This window comes from Oncorhynchus kisutch, linkage group LG6, assembly GCF_002021735.2.
Source record: "Oncorhynchus kisutch isolate 150728-3 linkage group LG6, Okis_V2, whole genome shotgun sequence".
Classification (NCBI taxonomy): domain Eukaryota; kingdom Metazoa; phylum Chordata; class Actinopteri; order Salmoniformes; family Salmonidae; genus Oncorhynchus; species Oncorhynchus kisutch.
Genome location: NC_034179.2, coordinates 46,003,296 through 46,027,114, shown reverse-complemented (window position 1 = coordinate 46,027,114; position 23,819 = coordinate 46,003,296). Strand labels below are relative to the sequence as shown.

Sequence of the window (23,819 nt, the reverse complement as noted above, 5' to 3'; positions counted from 1 at the left end):
TATCTAGTCCCACCTCGGGCTTAAAGGACGGAACACCAATACTCAACATACCCGGTAACTCTAATGACGTCAAATCATACACCCAAATACTTCTCTGCATCTGCCACCACAACCTCTATTTTCTGCGACTTGTGTTCCATCCCTGCAGTGCTGTTGATAACCATTGCTATGAACAAAACCAATCTTACTGAAGAATATATCCAGGGTTGCCAGGTCAAGTAAACATTTCTAGCACTATGACTATTCAAAACTTGCACCAAAGGCTTGAAAACTAGCCCAATTTGTCCCCACAGCAATATCTAAACTATTTTCCATAAGTTATCGAGCCAATTAAGATATCATTGTAACTTGTAACAACGTTAAAAGCAACATTTAGTTTTCCTCAAAATAAGTATTGCAAGCTATGCCATGGTGTAATAAAGGAATTTGAATATGTGACATGAGAACTGATGTCGCCCTTATTTAACTTGCTAGATCATTTTCCATCAATGGATGTGGAAAGTGGATTTAACTCGCTCGACTGCTATGATTAAGTAATACGGCACACGGGGGAATGGTATATGGCCAATATACCACTATGGCCAATAACCATGACGCAATGCGGGGTGCCTGGATACAGCCGTTAGGTGTGGGTATATTAGCCATTTACCACAAACCCCCGGGGTGCCTTATTGCTATTATAAACCGGTTACCACGGATTTCAGCCAATCAGCATTTGGGGCTCGAACAAGGTTTAAAATTAAGTAAGTCGCTTTTGTGCATTTGCATAACAATAGATAAATCCGACAGGAGAGTTTGAGTGATGAATGTTGGACAGAAGATCTCAATCTCTGAGCAAGAAACACTTCTTTTTTTTAACCTTTATTTAACAAATTCTTATTTTCAATGACGTCCTAGGAACAGTGGGGTAACTGCCTGTTCAGGGGCAGAACAACAGATTAGTACCGTGTCAGCTTGGGGATTTGAACTTGCAACCTTTCGGTTACTAGTCCAATGCTCTAACCACTAGGCTACCCTGCCGGATGAACATAAAAAAATCTAACGTTAGGCTACTTTCTGGCAGTTGTGCTGATGTTAAGACTACAAACCTTTATAAATGGCCCATTTGCGAGATTGACTTGTCATTTCAATAGGCATAGGCTTCAGACTCAAATCTGGGTTTATGATTCTAATCAAATGTTGCCGTAGTTTGCTTAGATAAAGGCAGGTAGCCTATAGCCCCTGATATGTTCTACATCTCATTTCAGACGGTCTACAGTAGGCTAGACAAGATATAGGCAAGATGTAAACTGAACAATTCAGCAGCTTGCTTAGTTAAAATTCACAGACAAATTTGTTCAACATGAATAGCGAGGCAATAAGAAGTGCTTGTTTCCCCAATAGCCTGCTGGAATAGGCTACTGAGGATGGGGTCATGATTTCAATCACTGAATGAAATATTAATAATGTCTTAATGAACTGAATATGCTTGTCAACAATAGCCAGTTTCGTTTTTACATTTGTTTTATCTGTAGCCTAATCTGACTACTGTTACCGTCAATCTAATGCGTTCATAATAACACAAGGCTACAGTAAATTGAAGTTACAGGCAAAATGATTTGCAATGACTCGAGTGATATCATAATTTCAACATTTATTGTATCAAATGGTAGCCTACAATGGCATATACATTAATTGGCTATTTGATGGCTAACAAAGGCAAATGTATAATTCTCCACACACACACTGCCTGTCAGTTTAATTTAGGACTTTTCCCCCATAAAAAGAACCATGCGAGGGTGTTCCGTAGCTTCCATTTAACATTTCTACTCGTGCAGCCCCCGAGACCCAAGAACTGAGCATGCATAAAGCACTTTGTTTGATACCGTTTTCTTTAAGTAGTCAACATTAGAATGCAGTTTAAACCACCCCGGAGTAGATTTATATAATGCGCCCCAAAGTCATTTTCCATTGCTTTGTCGCCATTATTTCTTGATGTGCATCAGTTCTAGAGTATTAATGTTTCATGGAAAAAGGTTTGAAAATAGCTGTCTCCATAATGAAAATATAAATAGTCTACCTACAACTGGTAAAAAGTTGTCATAACGTGTGCACGTGCTGGTTGCTCTCTCGCTCACGTGCCTCAGCCAATAACTGTAGTGCTTTCTCAACACACACACCCCTCCGGCCCTCCCCACCACTCACTCAGCAACAGCCTGTCTCACTGCCTGACAGTCAGGAGCAGTTCACAGTGGGGGAATTTTTATTTATATATATATATGAGATGCCGTGGCGGCCGCAGTGCAAATACCTGCGAACCAATACATTTTCACTCGCAACTTTTTCAAAGTAGCCCAATTAAGTGTGAAAACTGCAAACATGGCAACACTGTATATATCACCGGCCTTATCTCTCCATATTGGTATAGATCTACTACTCACAAATCCTCTCAGGATCCCTCCCCCTTGACCCATTACTTTCTTCACTGCCTCAGCATATGACACCCTCTGCACTACTCTAACCCTTGGTAACCTCAACCTGCCTCTCTCGCACTGGACATTTCTCATCCGAAGCCCCTTGGGCACCCCCACAATTAACACATACCGCTTATTTTCCCAATGCTACTCATTCCTTTGTCTCATGCCTTTCTGCACACTTCTCACACATGGGAACCTCCCTCCTACACAGTGCGCCACATGCCCATAAGCTTGACACCTGTAACAACTAGGGATACACAATATATTGGTGAACTTATCGGCATTGGCCCGATGTCTAGTTTAACGCCGATGTGCAAAACCGATGTCAAAGCTGACGTGCATACCTATATAACGTAATGACGCCATGTAAAATTTTGCGCTACACTTGCAACATTTATAATCTAGCCCACAATGTCTGCTGTGTAGATCGAGCAGTCATTTGAAAGAGTAAGACCATTTCAGCGACTCAACTCAAAGGCGAAATCCATTAATGGCAAGATAATGGTATTCATTGCCCTTGACAATCAACCGTTCTGATGTTGGTGGTGATGGCTTTTGCCGAATGGTCGAGCACTAGTACACACTACGAAGTGTGCTATTTTTCAGATGTTGCTCTACCAAAGTTATACAGTAATGGCGTCACTGCTAAAAAATAAACATTGTGTCACTGCTATTAGCGTTATGACTGACATTTGAACCAGCGATATCAGCCCTGTGAGCATGCTGAGTCTGACAGCACAATGTGTCGTTGAGGATTTCGTACTAAATATGTTGCATGTTCGTGAATGTGCCGGTTTGTCATACCGCCGCTGCCATTTCAATGGCATTTGAGAACATGTTTGAAACTTGGAAACATGAACACACTAGCAAGCTCCATTCAAACAACTGACTCGAGATATATGCTCATCCACTGCGCCTGCTGCAGATGTGATACCCTCTGTCATGGCATTAAAACGCCTGCTCGACAAAGCGATTTGGTGGCATTCTCTCTCTACTGTGTCACCACTATGCTCAACTCTATGTACAAGGACCGCTACTTCGATGCAGACAAGAAATGGGGTTTACGTGAAATGTTACATACGCAGCTGGACAAGATGGAAACGGACACAGTGACCGTGCGCACGGAGAAAGAAAGGCCATGGACAGACGGAGCTGAAACTTCACTGCTTGACATATGTCATGAAATCCTGGTTGAGAATTAAACGACTGAACAAATGAACAACGAAACTGCACTGCTCAGCAAGTAAGTGAAAGAAATAGGTTTTGATTTATGTTTTACTGGTAATGGGGACATGCATAAAAGCCAAAAAAAATAACTTTTTGGTGTGTGTGTAACATTTTATTTAACTAGGCAAGTCGGTTAAGAACAAATTCTTATTTACAATGACTGCCTTCCCCGGACGACGCTGGGCTAATTGTGCGCCACCCTATGGGACTCCCAATCACGTCCGGATGTGATACAGCCAGGATTCGAACCAGGGCCGGTAGTGATGCCTATGGCACTGAGATGCAGTGCCTTAGACCGCTGCGTCCGTGTGTGTGTTAACTGAATTCTTGAAGTTAAATAGTTATCGGTATGTTTTTTTTGCAAGGAAAATATCGGATATCGGCCAAAAATGCCATATCAGTGCATCACTAGTAACAACGTAATGTATTTGGCGCATTATCTCATACGGTATAACTGAAATATCCTAACATCAATTTGTCTCATCAAATATTTTTTGTTTTTGTGCTGGACTCCCAATCACGGCCTGGATTCGAACCAGGAACTGTAGTGATGCCTCTTGCGCTGAGATGCAGTGTCTTAGACCGCTGCGCCACTCGGGAGTCTGGAACAAAGGAACTGATTAAATAATTGAAGGTTAAGGTAGATAACCTTTTAGAAAATATTTGTACTTTAATTCTTTTAAATAATTATTCATGCCTGTGGAGTCATTTAACAACAAGGAACAGATTTTAAAAAGTGATGGGTGCACACACTCAGCAGCCGCCCGGCAGTGCCGGCGTACAGCTGCGTTCAGCCGAGCGGGCACACTCAAACAGTGAAGTCGATAAATCAACTAAGTTTCTCTCTGGGGCAGCCTTAAAAAGTTGTGTGTGTGTGTGTGTGTGTGGAGTCCACACAGGTTTTCAAACCCTGATTTGCGGCCACAGAGCTCTGAGGGTTGGGTTTCCTTCTAGTTATCTTGATATCTATTATCAACGCTAACAGTAAGCAAACGCTAAACTCAACACGCTAGGCAGCTAGCTAGTTAATGTTAATTGGCAGTTTTGTCAAATGTTTTAGCTAGCTATCTAACTACGATCGCACCAGCTAACTATGCAGCGATGGGTCTAACCCCCTACCATCAGGACAGCCTCAATTTGTCGGGGCATTAACTCTACAAGGTCTCAAGCATTCCACATGGATGCTGGCACATGTCAACTCCAATGCTTCCCACAGTTGTGTGAAGTTGGCTGTATGTCCTTTTGGCTTTTCTTGATACACGGGAAACTGTTGCGCCTGGCACCTACTACCATACCCCGTTCAAATGCACTTCCATCTTTTCACTTGCCCATTCACCCCTGGAATGGCACACATACACAGTCCATGTCTCCAATTGTCTCAAGCATAAAAATCCTTCTTTAACATGTCTCCTCTTAATCTACACTGGACAAAAATATAACCCAACATTTAAAGCCCATGTTTCATAAGCTGAAATAAAATCTAGAAATGTTCCATTTGCACAATTTCTCCCAAATGTTGTTAGTGAGCATTTCCTTTTAGTGAGCATTTCTCCTTTGCCATGTGTGGCATATCAAGGAGCTGGTTAAAAAGCATGATTATTACACAGGTGCGCCTTGTGCTGCGATCAATAAAATGCCATTCTAAAATGTGCCGTTTTGTCATCACACAATGCCACAGATGTCTCAAGCAGAGATAAGTTGGACTTGGGTGACTGGAGACAAAACTGTTGGAAAAGCATTCCAGCTGAAGCTGGTTGAGAGAATGCCAAGTGTGTGCAAAGCTTTCAAGGCAAAGGGTGGCTACTTTTTAAAGAATCTCAAATATATATTTAGATTTGTTTCCCACATTTTTGATTTACTACATGATTCCATGTGTTATTTCATAGTTTTGATGTCTTCACTATTATTCTACAATGTAGAAAATAGTAAAAACAAAAACCCTTGAATGAGTAGTTGTCCAAACTTTTGACTGGTACTGTAGGTCCATGATGTCAGGAAGCTTGGCCCTAGTGATGTACTGGGCCGTACGCACTACCCTCTGTAGTGTTTTACGGTCCGATGCCGGGCAGTTGCCATACCAGGCGGTGATGCAACCGGTCAGGATGCTCTCGATGGTGCAGCTATGTAAGTTTTTGAGGATCTGGGGACCCATGCCAAATCTTTTCAGTCTCCTGAGGGGGAAAAGGTGTTGTCGTGCCTTTCTACTGTCTTGGTGTGTTCTGACCATGATAGTTTGTTGGTGATGTGGACGCCAAGGAATTTGAAGCTCTCAACCTGCTCCACTACAGTACAGCCCTGTCAATGTTAATGGGGGCCTGTTCGGCCCTCTGTTTTTAAGGTAGTCCACAATCAGCTCCTTTGTCTTGCTCACATTGAGGGATCGGTTGTTGTCCTGGCACCACACTGCCAGTTCTCTGACCTCCCTATAGGCTGTTTCATCGTTGTCAGTGATCAGACCTACCACTGTTGTCAGCAAACGTAATGATGGTGTTGGAGTCGTGCATGGCAACGCAGCAGTGTGATGAAGCCGGTGACAGGTGGTCTACTCCTCAATGCCATTGGATGAATCCCGGAACATATTCCAGTCTGTGCTAGCAAAACAGTCCTGTAGCGTCCGCGTCATCTGACCACTTCTGTATTTAGCGATTCACAGGTACTTCCTGCTTTACTTTCTGCTTGTAAGCAGGAATCAGGAGGATAAAATTATATTCAGATTTCCCTATTGGAGGATGAGTGAGAGCTTTGTATGCATCTGTGTGTGGAGTATAGGTGGTCTAGAGTGTTTATTTTTAAAATGTTATATATTTTATTTTTCTCTGGTTGAAATGAGGTACAGAGGATTTAAGTTTGCCTGCATTAAAGTCCCCGGCCACTACGAGCACCGCTTCGGGATGTGCATTTTCTTTTTTACACATGGCCTCATACCGTAATTTCCGGACTATAAGCCGCTACTTTATTCCCACGCTTTGAACCTCGCGGTTTATACAATGACGCGGCTAATTTATGGATTTTTCCCGCTCACAAGATTCATGCCGCCCAAAAACTGAGTACCGCAACATAATGTGACGTAAATCGAGCGCGCTCAAACTTCCCATCATTCTGATTACGGTAGTAATTTTGTCACCCTCATCATGGCAAAGACACGGAGAAATGCATATGATGCAGCTTTCAAGTTGAAGGCGATCGATCTGGCTGTTGGAAAAGGAAATGGAGCTGCTGCACGGGAGCTTGGCCTTAATGAGTCGATGATAAGACGTTGGAAACAGCAGAGTGAGGAACTGACTCAGTGCAAAAAGACACCAAAAGCTTTCAGAGGGAAAAAAAAGCAGATGGCCCAAAGTATTTGCAGACACTCGACATCTGTTTAAATCGTACATTTAAGGTGGCGCTCCTTGTTCAGTGGGAGGCTTGGATGACAAGTGGGGAGAAATCCTTCACTAAAACGGGCTGCATGCGAAGAGCAACTTATGGTCAAGTCTGCCAGTGGGTCCTGACAGCGTGGAGCATTGTCAAAAAATCCACTATCATCAACGAGTTTCGAAAGGCTGGACTTCTGCGTGTTGAAGGGGCAGCATGAGCTCAGCGGGGTATTTGCCTCCGGATGAAAGTGACGAGAGCGACAATGAAAACGATCCAACATCGGATGCAGCAATTCTGAGGCTATTCAACTCCGACACCGAAGGAGATGACTTCAGTGGTTTCAGTGCACAGGAGGAGGAAGATAGTGACCAAGTTAATTTGTTTCAATGTACCGGTAGGCACCTGCGGCTTATAGACATGTGCGGCTTATTTATCTACAAAATACATAATTTTTTATAATTCAGTGGGTGCGGTTTATATTCAAGTGCGCTTAATAGTCCAGCAATTACGGTAGCTTGTGCCAGCATTGGTTTGTGGTGGTAAATAGACAGCTACGAAAAATAAGAAACTCTCTTGTTAAATAGTGTGGTCTACAGCTTATCATGTGGTACTCTACCTCTGTCAAGCAAAACCTCAAGACTTCCTTAAAATGAGACATTGCGCACCAGCTGTTATTGACAAATAGACCCCCCCACACACACACACACACCCCTCGTTTTACCAGACGTAGCTGTTCTGTCCTGCCGATGCACGGAAAATATGCAGCCGGCTGGGTTATGTGTCGTCGTTCAGCCACAACTCTGTGAAACATAAGATATTACCATTTTCAATGTCCTGTTGGTTAGGGTAGTCTCAGATCTTCCAGTTTACTCTCCAGCGATTGCGTGTTGGCCAATAGAACGGATGGTAGAGGCGGGTTACCCACTCATGACAAATTCTCACAAGGCACCCCGATCTCCCCCCCCCCCCCCTGTATTTCTGTCTTTTCAATGTCAGGGATTTGAGCCTGATCTCGGAGCAGCAGTATATCATTGGCATTGAACTCATTTAAAGAAAAAGTGTTAGTCCAGTTCGAGGTGAGTAATCTCTGTTGTGATATCCAGAAACTCTTTTCGGTCATAAGAGACATTATCAGCAACATTAAATAAGTTACCAACAATGCGAAATAGCACACAAAATAGCACAGTTGGTTAGGAGCCCGTAAAACGGCAGCCACCCCCCCGGCGCCATTATAATTTCTATGATTGCAATGACTCTTTCCTCAGTGGTTGTCGCTACCTCCTATCATTGATTGCTGTTAGTGCCCAATTATGCTGAAGTGATCCTTCAAGCTTCTTTTTTTCAGTGGATTCTGAATTCCTTTTGGAAGCCTTCCCTGTAGAATCGAGCTGAGAATTGCCAGGGACCATACGATGTTATATCTGTACTTAGGTGCTGATATGTATTGAGATTCTATATGTATTACAATTCGATACTGTGATTTTTAAGATTCTATGTTCCAAACATATTGCTCACATATCTTGCAGAGTGACGAGAGAGCCATGATGAGTTTAGATTAGTCATAGAAATAAAAGTGCATAAAACAAATTGCTGCCCTATTTAAAAAAAGATGGAGAACAAGCTATGAAGGAAAAATAGGTAGGTACAGCCAATGAGTGCAAAATAATATTGCAATATTGTCAAAACGATATGATATAGCATCAATAATAATATCCCGACATGTAACTTTTTTTTCTTATCACTAGTCTTGATTTTTTTTTTCCTCCTGACTTATTAGTACTTGAATTATCTGAACTGTACCTCTCTGATGACCCAGTTCATAAAGTATGCAGACTCATCTGGGCTAAGACTTTCCCATGATGATGAATGCTAAGGAAGATGCATTAAATGCCTTAGTTTCATTGAATTTTTTATTTTCCCCATTTAACATGACAGTAGTATTGCTGGGATGGCACACTGTTAAGTGCTGTAGTAGTATCTGAGAGTTTTCTAGATTTTGATATCAAAGATCAGCAGTGCTACACAGGCCATGCAGGTTCTTCTCTGATCTCTTTTGCCCTGCTATGAAACAGGATACTGTCCCCTACCAGCTCTAGCCTACAACCCTCCCCCCACCCCTCATGTCCTTACGCCTGCTGAAAGAGGTCAATCACCTGGAGGGGCTGGCCACTCAGAGCCAGGATGATTCTCCCCTGCAGGCCTGCTGTGGAACAGGCCACTCCTCCTGAGCCCCCTTTGGCACAGAGGAATGTGCAAGGCGCATAGTGCAGCTGGGCTTAAGCCAGACCAGAGACTGGTAGGTATGTGCCTATGCAGCCACCCTGACATGGGGACCAAGGGACAGGAGGAGACGAGAGCAGCAGTGTGCTACTCTCTTATGTAAACCCTCTCTCTCTCTCCAGCCCAGGCGAGTCATCTAGCCCCTGTGTGTGTGTGTGTGTGCAAATAGATCACACAGGAGCTGCCTGCTTAGTGGGGATCTTTGCAAAGACTGTGCTCTCTTACCTTTTCCTCGCTCCCCTCCTTGGTGCCTATTCTGTCAGGAAGTGCACTTATACACTGCTTCCAGCCACACCGGGCTCAGCAGTCCTGGTCTGTCACTCAACAGACCTGAACACGTTCCAATGTGGTGTCATAATGGTGGCAGTAACACCACTCCCCCCAACACACCTCAGTCATGTCTATTCTTTTCTTTCTCCAGAGACTGAGTAGTATTCCTCTTTCCTTGCTTGATGGGTTAAGATAGAACAGTTAACAGAAAGTGTATTTTTTTAGACACCGATTGCTCTTGCAGTCATTTAAAATGTTAATTTGATTTGTCGAGTTGTGCTAATCAAGGTGGCAGAATAGCTGAGCACAGTAAGATGTGCTGCTTCCACACATGTATGAAAGGCAAGCTGGTGCGAGTCCTGTTCATTCAAACTAGCTGAGATCTTCCTTTTCTTCATGTGTTCTCGATCACCCAGGTCCCCCACACAGACATGACATTTCTACATTAAGCAAGGCACCACACCCTAATAGTGTGAACCCTCCATTCTTAAATAGAAGTTTGGAACCACCAAGACTCTTTCTAGAGCTGGCCGTCCCGGCCAAACTGAGCAATCTGCCCCTCAGTAAAAGGCACATGACAGCCTGCTTGGAGTTCGCCAAAAGGCACCTAAAGGACTCTCAGACCATGAGAAACAAAATTCTCTGGTCTGATGTAACCAAGATTGAACTCTTTGGCCTGAATGCCAAGCGTCAAGTCTGGAGGAAACCTGGCACCATCCCTATGGTGAAGTGTAGTGGTAGCATCATGCTGCTGGGATGTTTTTCAGCGGCAGGGACTGGGAGACTAGTCAGAATCCAGGAAAGGATGAACGGTGCGAAGTACATGGAGCTCTATGATGAAAACCTGCTCCAAAGCACTCAGGACCTCAGACTGGGGTAAAGGTTCACCTTCCAACAGGACAACGACCCTAAGCACACAGCCAAGACAATGCAGGAGTAGCTTTGGGACAATTCTTTGAATGAGTAGCCCAGCCGTAGCCGAGACTTTAACCCGATCAAACATCTCTGGAGAGACCTGAAAATAGCTGAGCAGCAACGCTCCCCATCCAACCTGACAAAGCTTGAGAGGATCTGCAGAGAAGAATGGGAGAAACTCCCAAAATACAGTTGTGCCAAGACTTGCGGCTATAATCAATGCGAAAGGTGCTTCAACAAAGTACTGATTTTAAAGGGACTGAATACTTATGTATTCAGTGTCAATTTTAGAATAAGACTGTAACCTAACTAAGTGGAAAGTAAATTGGTCTGAAGGCACCGTGTCTTTGCCATAGATGAATAGTGTAAACTTGTTATATTTGCTGACGCCCTTACAGTCAACTTTTGGCACGTATAGAGTAGTTATCCCAACGACGTTGGTTACAAGGCGGTATTTATTTAAATTAGTTAAATACCATTGGTGTATTAAAATGAGTCAGGTTGACGTCACCCTATGCCCTTAATAATCCCGCCTCCCTGAACCCAATCTAACTTTATCAATCTAGAAGCAACAGTAATTTTTCATACTTTGGTCATCATACTTTTGATCTGGTTTCATCAAATTTCATAATTTTATTTCAGCTTCCTTTCCCCTACCTTTTACATTTTGTGTCAATCTGTAGAGGGGTCACTGAGTGCGTTTGAGCACGGCCCTAGTCCGCTGATCAAAGCCACGGCTCAGTGGTCTTCTGCTGCAGAGATACTGTAGCGCTGCTGCTCTTCCTGGGCGCTGACTGTCGAGCATTGAGTTTCTGCAGCATGCTTTGTGGAGGTCTGCCATTGGCTGCTGTAGGTACACTCTGTCTCTCACTCTGTCTCGAAGTCATAGGCTCTATGTATATGGCACACACTGTTCTGCCTGCCTGTGCACCGCATGGCCACACAGTGCAAGACCCCATGCTTTCTGGGGGTTCCCCCTCAGTCCCATAAGCATTGGTATATAGCAATGGTAGGGTATTGTGTAACTGTAAACATATAGGCATAACGTAGGCTATAGGCCTAGCACGGCAATATGTTATGCCGTAATTATTACGAGCAATATTTCTGCTCTAGCTAAGAACTGTTGTAACCACTTACTGTATTGTAACACCCATATTGGACAGCTGCACAGCTCCTGTCATTTTCCTTGATCTGATTTACTGGTGTATCATTAAATGTGAAAGGCCCCCACCTGCAAGTTGCCTCACTTTGATTACACCAGCCCTGTAATGGTGTCTCTTGACTACTGTGTTTTACAGACAAAAACCAAAAGTTATTTTATAAAAGAAATCTCCCAGACTTGGACACTGACGCAGTACTGAATTCGACGACGTTCTATGAGGGAAGATTCTAGAATTCCGAGACACTCCTCTGGTCTTTGGCTCAGCAGCCAGCTGGGCTCTACTCCCACGGCTACGCCCATCTAGCGTTAATGTAGGTTTGCATAAAGTCCCCCCCCCCCCCCCCCGTCTACGTTGGCAACTCCCCAGACACTCCATTAAGAGAGCTGGTGATGACAGGAACCTTTCAAGGTGTGCATCTAATCTCTTTATACATCTAAATATGGAAGAGAAATGTGCCAGGAGACCCTGTTCTCTACAGTGAGTGTAGTTGGCCTATGTGATCCGTCCTGATAGTTGAAAACCCAGTGAACCGCTTTGGATTGAGGATAAATCCAACAATTTGATGATTTCTTAATGGTATTTAATAAAAATGGTAATTTACCTTGACAATTAGATTATTACACATAAAAAATCCAAAACGTCTGTCAGGACCAATCCAGTTAACAACCCAAATAAAACTATCAGTAATCAAAGTGCAATCTGTGTACCTACACCAACAGATATGCTAATAATATGTACAGCAGTAAATATATTAGCGAGCTTTGTCGAGAATCCAGTATATAACTACAGGCTGTGTTTTTATATAAACAGTATTTAAAAAAAATGCAATGTACAGCAGTAAGATAGTGTTTCCTCTGCCTTCATTTAAGTGTGGCGCTGCGCCACGACAGAATCATTGCCACCACACCTATTTCTACCAAACATAGTTTCTGTGGAGCACATCGGCTTTTCTTGGTAAATAGATCATCTGGCTTCAACACAGTTCTGAAGGTTACTTAGCTCTTTGAGCTGTGGCAGGCAGCCTGCAACTCGAGAAACACAGCGTGCCAGGGACCAGTGCGCAATACAAAAGCTCGGTGTCGCGAAACACAATTCACTTGAATCACCTCAGTGTACCTGTGTGAGAAACTGCAAAAAAGGTATGTTAGCTTGTTTGTTTGACTATCATTAGCCAGTCAACTAGTTAACTACATAAACTATCTTATAACCTAAACTCTACTAACAACATTTAGATCTAAGTTGAAGTCAGAAGTTTACATACACTTAAATTGGAGCCATTAAAACTAGTTTTTCAACCAAAATGTTCTTGTTAACAAACTATAGTTTTGTCAAGTGGTTTAGGGCACCTGCTTTGTGCATGACACGTAAATTTTCCAACAATTGTTTACATACAGATTTATTTCACTTATTTCACAAGTTGACTGTGCCTTTAAACGGCTTGGAAAATTCCAGAGGAAAGGATGTCATGGCTTTAGAAGCTTCTGATAGGCTAATTGACATCATTTGAGTCAATTGGAGGTGTACCTGTGGATGTATTTCAAGGTCTACCTTCAAACTCAGTGCCTTTTTGCTTGACATCATTGAAAAAAAAAAAATCTACCAAGACTTCAGAAAAAATTGTAGACCTCCTTGGGAGCAATATCCAAATGCCTGAAGGTACCACATTCATCTGTACAAACAATCGTACGCAAGTATAAAACACCATTGGACCACGCAACCGTCATACCGCTCAAGAAGGAGACGCGTTCTGTCTCCTAGAGATGAACGTACATTGGTGCAAGAAGTGCAAATCAATCCCAGAACAACAGCAAAGGACCTTGTGACGATGCTGGAGGAAACAACAAAATATACTTTTGTAGCTATATCCACAGTAAAACGAGTCCTATATCGACAACCTGAAAGGCTGCTAAGCAAGGAAGAAGCCACTGCTCCAAAACCACCATAAAGAAGCCAGACTACGTTTGCAACTGCACATGGGGACTTTTTGTAGAAATGTCCTCTGGTCTGATGAAACAAAAATAGAGCTGTTTGGCCATAATGACCATTGTTATGTTTGGAGGAAAAAGGGGGTTGCTTGCCAAACGAAGAACACATCGCAACCGTGAAGCACGGTGGTGGCAGTGTCATGTTGTGGGGGTGCTTTGCTGCAGTAGAGACTGGTGCACTTCAAAATAGATGTCAACATGAGGAAAGAAAAGGATGTGGATATATTGGAGCAACATCTCAAGACATCAGTCAGGAAGTTAATGCTTGGTTGCAAATGGGTCTTCCAAATGGACAAGGAGCCCAAGCATACTTCCAAAGTTGTTGCAAAATTGCTTAAGGACATCAAAGTCAAGGTATTGGAGTGGCTATCACAAAGCCCTGACCTTAATCCTATAGAAAGTGTGTGGGCAGAACTGAAAAGCGTGTGTGAGCAAGGAGGCCTACAAACCTGACTCGGTTACACCAGCTCTGTCAGGAGGAATGAGCCAAAATTCCCCCAAGTTATTGTGGGAAGCTTGTGGAAGGCTACCTGAAACGTTTGACCCAAGTTAAACAATTTTAAAGGCAATACTACCAAATAATAAGTGTATGTAAACTTCTGACCCCCTGGGAATGTGATGATAGAATTAAAAGCTAAAATAAATCTTTCTCCCCACTATTATTCTGACTTGTCACCATTCTTTTAATAAAGTGGTGATCCTAACTGACCTAAGACAGGGAATGTTTACTAGGATTAATGGAGTTTAAATCTATTTGGCTAAGTTGTATGTAAACTTCTGACTTCAAATTTATAATATTGTCAGGTAATGTTAACTTAGCTAGCTAACGTCAAATCAGCCTTATTTTTATGACACTTTCTTTAGTTAGTTATCCCTTTTTAAAAGCTTAAGCTATCCTTTTTATAATAAGTGTGTGACTTTACTAGACCTAGACGAGGTAGAATCCCGGGAGTGAGTTAGGGATGCATGAGGGACAAAATTTAACAGAGGAGAGGAAAACCAGGAGGGTAGATGGAAGGAGTAGAGGAGAGCTGAGTAAGGCCAAGTGCGCGCTACCGGCAATCCAGATGTGACCATAAAATTGACAGAATGAAGCCGTGGCTATATAATACGCCACATGGTTAGTCAAATGTCCTTTAATTAGGCTAAGGGCTAAAAATGTTTGCATATTTAGTCTGTAGCATTATGTATTTATTTCTGAGCCAACTCCACCAGGACCTCGATGGCCCAATGGGTTTCTGGGTGCATTCAACATCGAGGAGGAGAGGGAGAAGCCAGGTGGACAAGACCAGAGTGCAGTTCTGGGTTCGGGTTCAGAAAGGAGGTAAAAACATTTGTTTTCAAATGCTGTGATTAAACCAATGTTACATCCTGTGTGTTGGAGCCAATAAAACAACTATTAATCACTTATTTTCTGTTTTGTGCTGTAATTAGGTAATGGATCCATATCTTGTTGGCCTTCAGGACAGCCTAGACCGGAGGTTCCAACACCGGTAGATTCTGGGGGCCTTCAGTCTGTTGGGACCTCAGCCTGCTTTCTCTAGTGAGGATAAACACCTTTAACCTGAACCTCTTCCCCAAGCAGTTATTGCAACCGCCAGAGGCTGCTGTGCTGCAAGAGTGGTTGTCTTACAAGCAACATGTGTTTGTTGGCGCATTCAAGGTATGGCATTGAGTGTGAGTCTTTTGAAGAGAACATTTTAGGCCAGTGTTGCCCAACCCTTTTTCCTGTTGAACTACCACTCTGTTGGCTCTTCTTTAATGTTGAATATCTTTTTGTTTTTAATGTATTTCAGGGGTTGGACCAGATGATGGCAATGACAAAGCTGGCCTTTCAGTTTGATGAGTGGAGGCTATCTACACTTGCCTTATCCAGCTGGCAGCAATCGCACTGACTATACCAGTGTCTTCGGTTAATTGTGAGAGGGACTTCTCTGCAATGAAACGAGTAAGAAGATTTAAATGTGGAAGTAGATCCTCTTTGTCCCAGTCCCCCCTCTTATTATTCTTTTGTTATTGCAGGTCAAAACAGACTTGAGGAACAGACTGCAGGGAGAGCATCTAGCCGCCTGCATGCGGCTCTGCATCAACAACCCCCAATCAAGCAGCTCAATTACAGGAGGGCGTTGAAAATCTTTTTCCAAAAGCCCAGAAGAATAAAGTGCTCTGACAAAGGCTGTTACTTAAGTCAGAACTAGGTTTTTGTCAGAACCTGGAAAGAGATTTCCAACGCCCTCCTTTTGTGATGAACATGAATCAGGGGACTCTAATTCATGTTCCTCTGTTAATTTTGTCAATATAAACTTTTTTAATTCAGAAAGGTCTCTGTGTTTCTTTAGATAGCTGCAGCACTCAACCTTAAGTTGCATCCTGTATACTATAATCATTTTACCAATACGTTATTGAGATACTTTCTAGAGGTAGAAATATATTTAAGATGGTTTGAGTGTTTTTTCCTTTTTAAATGCCACCAGAATCAAGCTTTTCAGTACTTGTTTTGGGAGAGAGGACCCCTGAACACATGAGAATGAGCTATGTGAAGAGTTGAGTATAAGAATCCAGTATTTAATCCAGTATATAAATAATGTAACAAATGCAATAGTAGATGTATTATAATGAGCAATATGAAAGGAAGAACACATTATGAATACAGTGTTAACGACAGTATAAAGGAAACGGTCCAGTGTTTAATGTTTCTATACAGTGCTTTTGGAAAGTATTCAGACCCCTTGAGGAAACAAAAAATATAATCCATCTACACAATACCCCATAATGACTGAAATGTTTTTTTATTTTCATGTTTGCAAATTTATTAAAGAAAAAAATGAAACATTTATTTAAGTATTCAGACCCTTTGCTTTGAGACCCTAAATTGAGCTCGGGTGCATCCTGTTTCCATTGATCCTTTGAGCTGTTTTTACAATTTGATTGTAGTCCATCTGTGGTAAATTCTATTGATTGGGCATGATTTAGAAAGGCACACACCGGTCTATATAAGGTCCCACAGTTGACATGTGTATGTCAGAGGAAAAACCAAGCCATGAGGTCGAAGGAAAGGCACAGATCTGGGGAAGGGTACCAAGAAATGTATTCAGCATTGAAGATCTCGAAGAACACAGTGGCCTCCATCATTCTTAAATTGAAGAAGTTTGGAACCACCCAGACTTACTAGAGCTGGCCGCCCGGCCAAACTGAGCAATCGAGGGAGAAGGGCCTTGGTCGGAGGTAACCAAGAACCCGATGGTCACTGACAGCTTCAGAGTTCATCTGTGGAGATGGGAGAATCTTCCAGAAAGACAACTATATCTGCAGCACTCCACCAATCAGGCCTTTATGCTAGAGTGGCCAGACGGAAGCTGCTCCTCAGTAAAATGCACATGACAGCCCACATGGAGTTTGCCAAAAGGCACCTAAAGTACTCTGACCATGAGAAAAATTCTCTGGTCTGATGATGGCAAGATTGAACTCTTTGGCCTGAATGCCAAGCGTCACGTTTGGAGGAAACCTGGCACCATCCCTACGGTGAAGCATGGTGGTGGCAGTATCATGCTGTGGGGATGTTTTTTACGGGCAGGGACTGGGATACTAGTCAGGATCGAGGGGAAAGATGAACGGAACAAAGTACCGTTGAAAACCCACTCCAGTGTGCTCAAGACCTCAGACTGGGTCTAAGGTTCACCGACCCTAAGCACACAGCCAAGACAATGCAAGAGTGGCTTCAGGACAAGTCTCTGAATTACCTTGAGTGACCTAGCCAGAGCCCGGACTTGAACCCGATCAAATATCTCAGGAGAGACCTGAAAATACCTGTGCAGCGACACTCCTCATTGAACCTGACAGAGCAGAGAAGAACGGGAGAAACTCTCCAAATGCAGGTGTGCCAAGCTTGTAGGCCAGGAACTTATATGCGGGCTCAGGCACCAGCCCATTAATCCTCCACCACCAAACTTTACAGTTGGCACTATGTGGTCTTCTCCTGGCATCCGCCAAAGCCAGATTCGTCTCTCGGACTGTCAGATGGTGAAGTGTAATTCATCACTCCATTGAATGTGTTTCCACTGCTCCAGAGGACAATGTTGGTGAGTTTTACACCACTCCAGCCAACGCTTGTTCATGGTGATCTTAGGCTTGTGTGCCTAAGATCACCATGGAAACCCATTTCATGAAGCTCCTGACGAACAGTTGTTGTGCTGACGTTGCTTCCAGAGGCAGTTTGAAACTCGCTAGTGAGTGTTGCAACCGAAGACAGACGATTTTTATGCGTTCCAGCACTCGGCGGTCCCGTTCTGTGAGCTTGTGTTGCCTACCATTTCGCTCTTCAACTGATCGCTACCCACCCGCCCGTCTAGAATCACTACTCTGGACGGTTCTGACTTAGATTATGTGGACAACTACAAATACCTAGGTGTCTGGTTAGACTGAACTCTCATTCCAGACTTACATTAAGCTTGTCCAATCCAAATTTCAATCAAGAATCGGCTTCCTATTTGGCAACAAAGCATCCTTCACTCATGCTGCCCAACATACCCTCGTAAAACTGACTATGCTACCGATCCTAGTCTTCGGCGATGTCATTTACAAAATAGCCTCCGACACTACTCAGCAAACTGGATGTAGTCTATCACAGTGCCATCCGTTTTGTCACCAAAGCCCCATATACTACCCACCACTGCGATCTGTATGCTCTCGTTGGCTGGCCCTCGCTTCATATTCGTTGCCAAACCTACTGGCTCCAGGTCATCTGTAATACCTTGCTAGGTAAAGCTCTGTCTTATCTCAGCTCACTGGTCACCATTGCAGCACCCACCTGTAGCACTTGCTCCAGCAGGTATATTTCACTGGTTACCCCCAAAGCCAACTCCTCCTTTGGCTGCCTTTCCTTCCAGTTCTCTGCTGCCAATGACTGGAACGAATTGCAAAAATCACTGAAGCTGGAGTCTTATATCTCCCTCTCTAACTTTAAGCATCAGCTGTCAGCAGCTTACCGATCATTGCACCTGTAAATATCCCATCTGTAAATAGCCCACCCAACTACCTCACCCCCATATTATTTATTTTTTGTTCCTTTTCACCCCAGTATCTCTACTTGCACATTCATCTTCTGCACATCTATCACTCGTGTTTAATTGCTAAATTGTAATTATATCGCCACTATGGCCTATTTATTGCCTTACCTCCCTAATCTTACTACATTTGCACACACTGTATATAGACTTTTCTATAGTGTTATTGACTGTACGTTTGTTTATCCCATGTATAACTCTGTTTGTGTCGCACTGCTTTGCTCAATCTTGTAAATGAGAACTTGTTCTTAACAGGCCTACCTGGATAAATGAAGGTGAAATTAAAAAAACATCACTTATATTTGACCGGGGCAGCTCTAGCAGGGCAGAAATTTGACATTGAAGGTGGCATTCCATGAAGGTGCCACGTTGAAAGTCCCTGAACTCTTCAGTAAGACCATTCTATTGCCAATGTTTGTATATGGAGATTGACATTGCTGTGTGCTCTATTTTATACACCTGTTAGCAACGGGTGTTGCTGAAATAGCCGAATCCACTAATTTGAAGGGGTGTCCACATTTTGCATATATATTGTGTACTTGAATGGGAATATTGGTTTGAAATTCTGTCAATCCGCCATAACTAACCTATTAATAGAAATATAGATAATAGAATGGATGTTACCATTTAAATTGACTGGCGGCCGTCTTTGTAGTAATGAAAAGTTAAAATAAATTAAATTATAAAGGTCTATGAATGGACAAAGCCATCGATCATTTGACACCATTCATTCCTATGTTTAGACTCGATAGCGCATTGAAGCCAACTGTTGTCAGTTAAGATATTGGATGCGCAGTTTGTGCTACTCCATGAAGTGACGTTTCAGGATAGCTCAGTGCTGCCCCATCTCATTGAGTAAGTCAAGATGAAGGCCTGACCGTGGCACTGCAGGCTGCCATTAGCAACTAAATTATCTGTAACTTCTGTATGCGATTACATTTTTAAAATAATTTGTTTGTTTTGAATAATCTGTTCAAGGACATACATCTGGTGTATTAGAACCAATTATTGGCACCATGATTGTCTCCTAAAATGTGTTTATTTGTATAAAGATTGACCACGTCATTTTTCCCTTCTATAATGGGGATCTTGTTTTCTGCTAACAATGCCCGCAGTACCACTGTCGGCCTTGTACTTCTGTGGCTTCATTGAGAAGGGGCAGTCGTTCTCCCCTGGTCTCAACTGATGGAGGGCACAACACAACCTCAGAGTATATAAAGTAGGGTCTAAGCTATGCGAGTATGCAAAAACAAAATTGACTTTATGCGTTTTTAGGCTATAGGTATGGCGTTTGGTAATGGCTTTGTAACCTCTTGTGATGAGCTTTCTTATAGGCTAGTACTGAACAGTGGGCGTGGCTATTTGTAGACTGATTCATAAATGCAGCAAGTGTCCTCGTTAACACTGGTTACCCTATCAAATGACCCACTTGCATTCAGTTCATTCCTCAGTTTGACTCATTCACGTGACTTATGAGACAGTTAGTGGCCCAGTTCAAATGCTCCGTTCTACGTTGACCCGGTTTTAGGGGGTCAATCTTTACTTACACTGACAACTTTGGTTTCGTGCAGCCCAAAAGACTTGCTAATTAAACTCACAACCACCAACAAACCCTTGACCCCTATAATTTCTCTCACAGTGGCTGTAAATGTGGTTAAATGAATACTGCTGTGCTGTGTGCTTCCTGATATGCTAGTCTGTCAGGGATGTAATTCGTCAGGAATTCCTGCTTTCTAGACATTATCCTCAATTCCTGCATAATAGAAACTGACCTCTCCTGATTCCTATGTTGACTGTCATGTGTGAACGACTTTGAAAATAACCACTTTAAAAAGGTTGACGACATCCGCTCCTCATTCACTCTGCCTATTCAGTCCACAGGTCCCACTCACACGCTTTGACGTCTTTCTCCCCTTTCTCTCCAGATGACATTCTGAGGTCAGACCGCCTGACAACCTACCCGCTCGATCCCATCCCCTCCTCCCTTCTTCATAACATCTCTGTAGATCTTCTCCCATTCCTCACTTCCCTCATCAACTCATCCCTGACCACTGGCTGCATACCCTCTGACAAAAAAAAGAAAAAAAAGCCAGAGTTTCTTCCCTCCTCAAGAAACCAAAACTCTGATGTCTAACTATAGACCGGTATTCATTATTTTCTATCCCAAACACTTGAGCCTGCTGTCTTTGAACAATATTGACCCTAACCAGCTTCAAGACAGGTCTCTCAACTGAGACTGCTCTGCTCTCTGTCTCACGAATGCTCTCCGCGTTGCCAAAGCTGACGCTCTTGCCTCTGTTCTCATCCTCCTAGATCTATCCACTGCCTTCGACACATGAACCATCAGATCTTTCTCTCCACCCTCTCAGGGCTGGGTGTTTCAGGTTCTGCACTCTTTTGGGTTGCAGCCTACCTGGCAGGCCGCTCCTATCAGGTGACGTGGAGAAGATCTGTGTCTGCAGCACATGCTCACACTATTGGTGTCCCCCAGGACTCGGTTCTAGGCCCTCTCCTTTTCTATATACACCAAGTTACTCGGCTCCGTCATATCATAACATGTTCTCTCCAAGCATTGCTACGCGGATGACACTCAAGTATTTTTCTCCTTCCCCTCCCCTTCTGACACCCAGGTGCCTGGCAGATATCACTGCTTTGATGTCGGCCCACCAACTCAAGCTCAACCTCGACATGATTGAGCTGCTCTTCCTCCCGGGAAGGCCTGCCCGCTTCAAGACCTCTCATCACGGTTGACAACTCCACAGTTGTCCCCCTCCCAGAGAGCAAAGAATCTGGCATGACCCTTGACATCTTTTGTTCTCTGAAAGCATCAAAGCGGTGACTCGCTCATGCAAGTTCGTGCTCCACAACATCCGTAGTGTTCGACCCCACCTCACACAGGAGGCAGCGCAGGTCCTCATCCAGGCACTTGTCACCACCTGTCTGGACTACTGCAACTTGCTGTGAGCTGGGCTCCCCGCTTGTGCCATCAAACCCCTGCAACTTATCCAGAAAGCTGCAGGCCGCCTGGTGTTCAACCTTCCCAAGTTCTACCATGTCACCCTGCTCCTCTGCACACTCCACTTGCTTCCAGTCGAGGCTTGCATCCACTACAAGGCCATGGTACTTCCCTACGGAGCAGCAAGAGAACTTGCATTTCGTGAACGAACTGTCACATTTGACTTTTTCACCCCTACTAGCACTGACTTTGATAACTACGTTATTGAAGAAAAATGTACTTACTATCAGTGAGATACTTGTGTACATGTGGACACCCCTTCAAATATGTGAATTTGTTATTTTCAGCCACACCCGTTGCTGGCAAGTGTATACAATGGAGCACACAGCCATGCAATCTCCATAGACAAACATTGGCGGTAGAATGGCCTTACTGAAGAGCTCAGTGACTTTCAAAGTGACACCGTCATAGGATGCCACCTTTCCAACAAGTCAGTTCGTCAAATTTCTGCCCTGCTAGAGATGCCCTGGTCAACTGTAACTGCTGTTATTGTGAAGTGGAAACGTCTAGGAGCAACAATGGCTCCGCTGCAAAATTGTAGACCACACAAGCTCACAGAACGGGACCGCCAAGTGCTGAAGAACGTAAGTTGTCAAATTCGTCTGTCCTCAGTTGCATCACTCACTACAGAGTTCCAAACGGCCTCTGAAAGCAATGTCAGCATAAGAACTGTTCGTTGGGGGCTTCATGAAATGGGTTTCCATGGCCGAGCAGCCGCACACAAGCCTAAGATCGCCATGTGAAATGCCAAGCGTCAGCTGGAGTGGTGTAAAGCTCGCTGCCATTGGACTCTGGAGCAGTGGAAATGCCTTCTTTGGAGTGATGAATCACGCTTCACCATCTGGCAGTCAACCGTCGAATCCTGTTTCAGCATGACAATGCCCCCGGGCACAAAGTGAGGTCCATACAGAATTGGTTTGTCAAACGGTGTGGAAGAAATTGACCGGCCTCCACAGAGCTCTGACCTCAACTCCATCGCACACCTTTGGGATGAATTGGAACGCCGACTGCAGGCCAGGCCTAATCGCCCAACATCAATTCCCGACGTCAGCTGCTCTTGTGGCTGAATGGAAGCAAGTCCCCACAGCAATGTTACACCATCTCATGGAAAGCCTTCCCAGAAGAGTGGAGGCTGTTATAGCAGCAAAGGGGAGGAACCAACTCCATACTAATGCCCATGATTTTGGAATGATATGTTGAACGAGCAGGTGTCCACATACTTTTGGTCATGTGTATGTGGTTGTCCAACCTAGCCATCTTAAAATGAATGCACTAAGTTGCTCTGGATAAGCGCTTCTGCTATATTATTAAAATGTTTAATTATTGCAGCCAGCAAGCAACTGACGATCCCCAGAACAGACTCTTCCTACCTTATTGAAAACATGGTGTGTGATGGTTGAGGTTTATTCTTTTCTCTCTCTCCTCTCTGTCAGAAATGGTGGAGTCCATGAAGAATGTGGCCGGCATGGACGTGGAGCTGACGGTGGAAGAGCGGAACCTGCTGTCGGTGGCGTACAAAAACGTGATCGGAGCCAGAAGAGCATCCTGGAGGATAATCAGCAGCCTCGAACAGAAAGAAGAGAACAAAGGAGGCGAAGACAAACTAAAGATGATCAGGGAATACAGGCAAACGGTGAGCCAACGGGACAGCGATAGTAGAAGAATAGAATCACCTTGCTGTCGAAATGTTAGTTACATAATACATGTAGACCTATTGCATCGGAGGGATGGTGTGGGGCCTCCTTTCAAAGTAGAGGTTAAGACTCGGGTCCTCTTCATCTTTTGAAGAGGTCATTCAATGGTTATGTAAAAATGAGACTTCATAGTTGAGTGTGATGTTTTTTCCCATTCTCGAGTTTGTTGACAACTGGTTGTGTGTGTGTTGTCTCCTCTGCAGGTGGAGACTGAGCTAAAATCAATCTGTAAGGACATTCTGGATGTACTGGACAAGCACCTCATTCCAGCTGCAAACACGGGAGAATCAAAGGTTTTCTACTACAAAATGTACGTCTGTGGATTGGAGATATCTTCAAAAACAATTTTGCACACACCAGCGAGTATGTACACCCTGTCCTGACTGCGCA

The 23,819-nt window shown here is 43.7% G+C and overlaps 1 protein-coding gene across 4 annotated transcripts in view; it reads left to right on the top strand.

The window, feature by feature from the left end:
* LOC109892911 (14-3-3 protein epsilon) overlaps window positions 1-23,819 on the top strand; it is a 36,642-nt gene that overhangs the window by 1,130 nt on the left and 11,693 nt on the right. For 2 of the 4 annotated variants that reach the window (XM_031826807.1, XM_031826808.1), the window contains exons 2-7: window positions 14,872-14,980; window positions 15,091-15,319; window positions 15,453-15,604; window positions 15,679-16,199; window positions 23,169-23,368; window positions 23,633-23,739. In XM_031826807.1, the coding sequence (XP_031682667.1) occupies window positions 16,121-16,199; window positions 23,169-23,368; window positions 23,633-23,739 (386 nt within the window). In that variant the 5' untranslated portion in view covers window positions 14,872-14,980; window positions 15,091-15,319; window positions 15,453-15,604; window positions 15,679-16,120. The remainder of the gene's footprint in view (window positions 1-14,871; window positions 14,981-15,090; window positions 15,320-15,452; window positions 15,605-15,678; window positions 16,200-23,168; window positions 23,369-23,632; window positions 23,740-23,819) is intronic. The other 2 variants (XM_020485792.2, XM_020485793.2) reach the window with 1 other exon arrangement.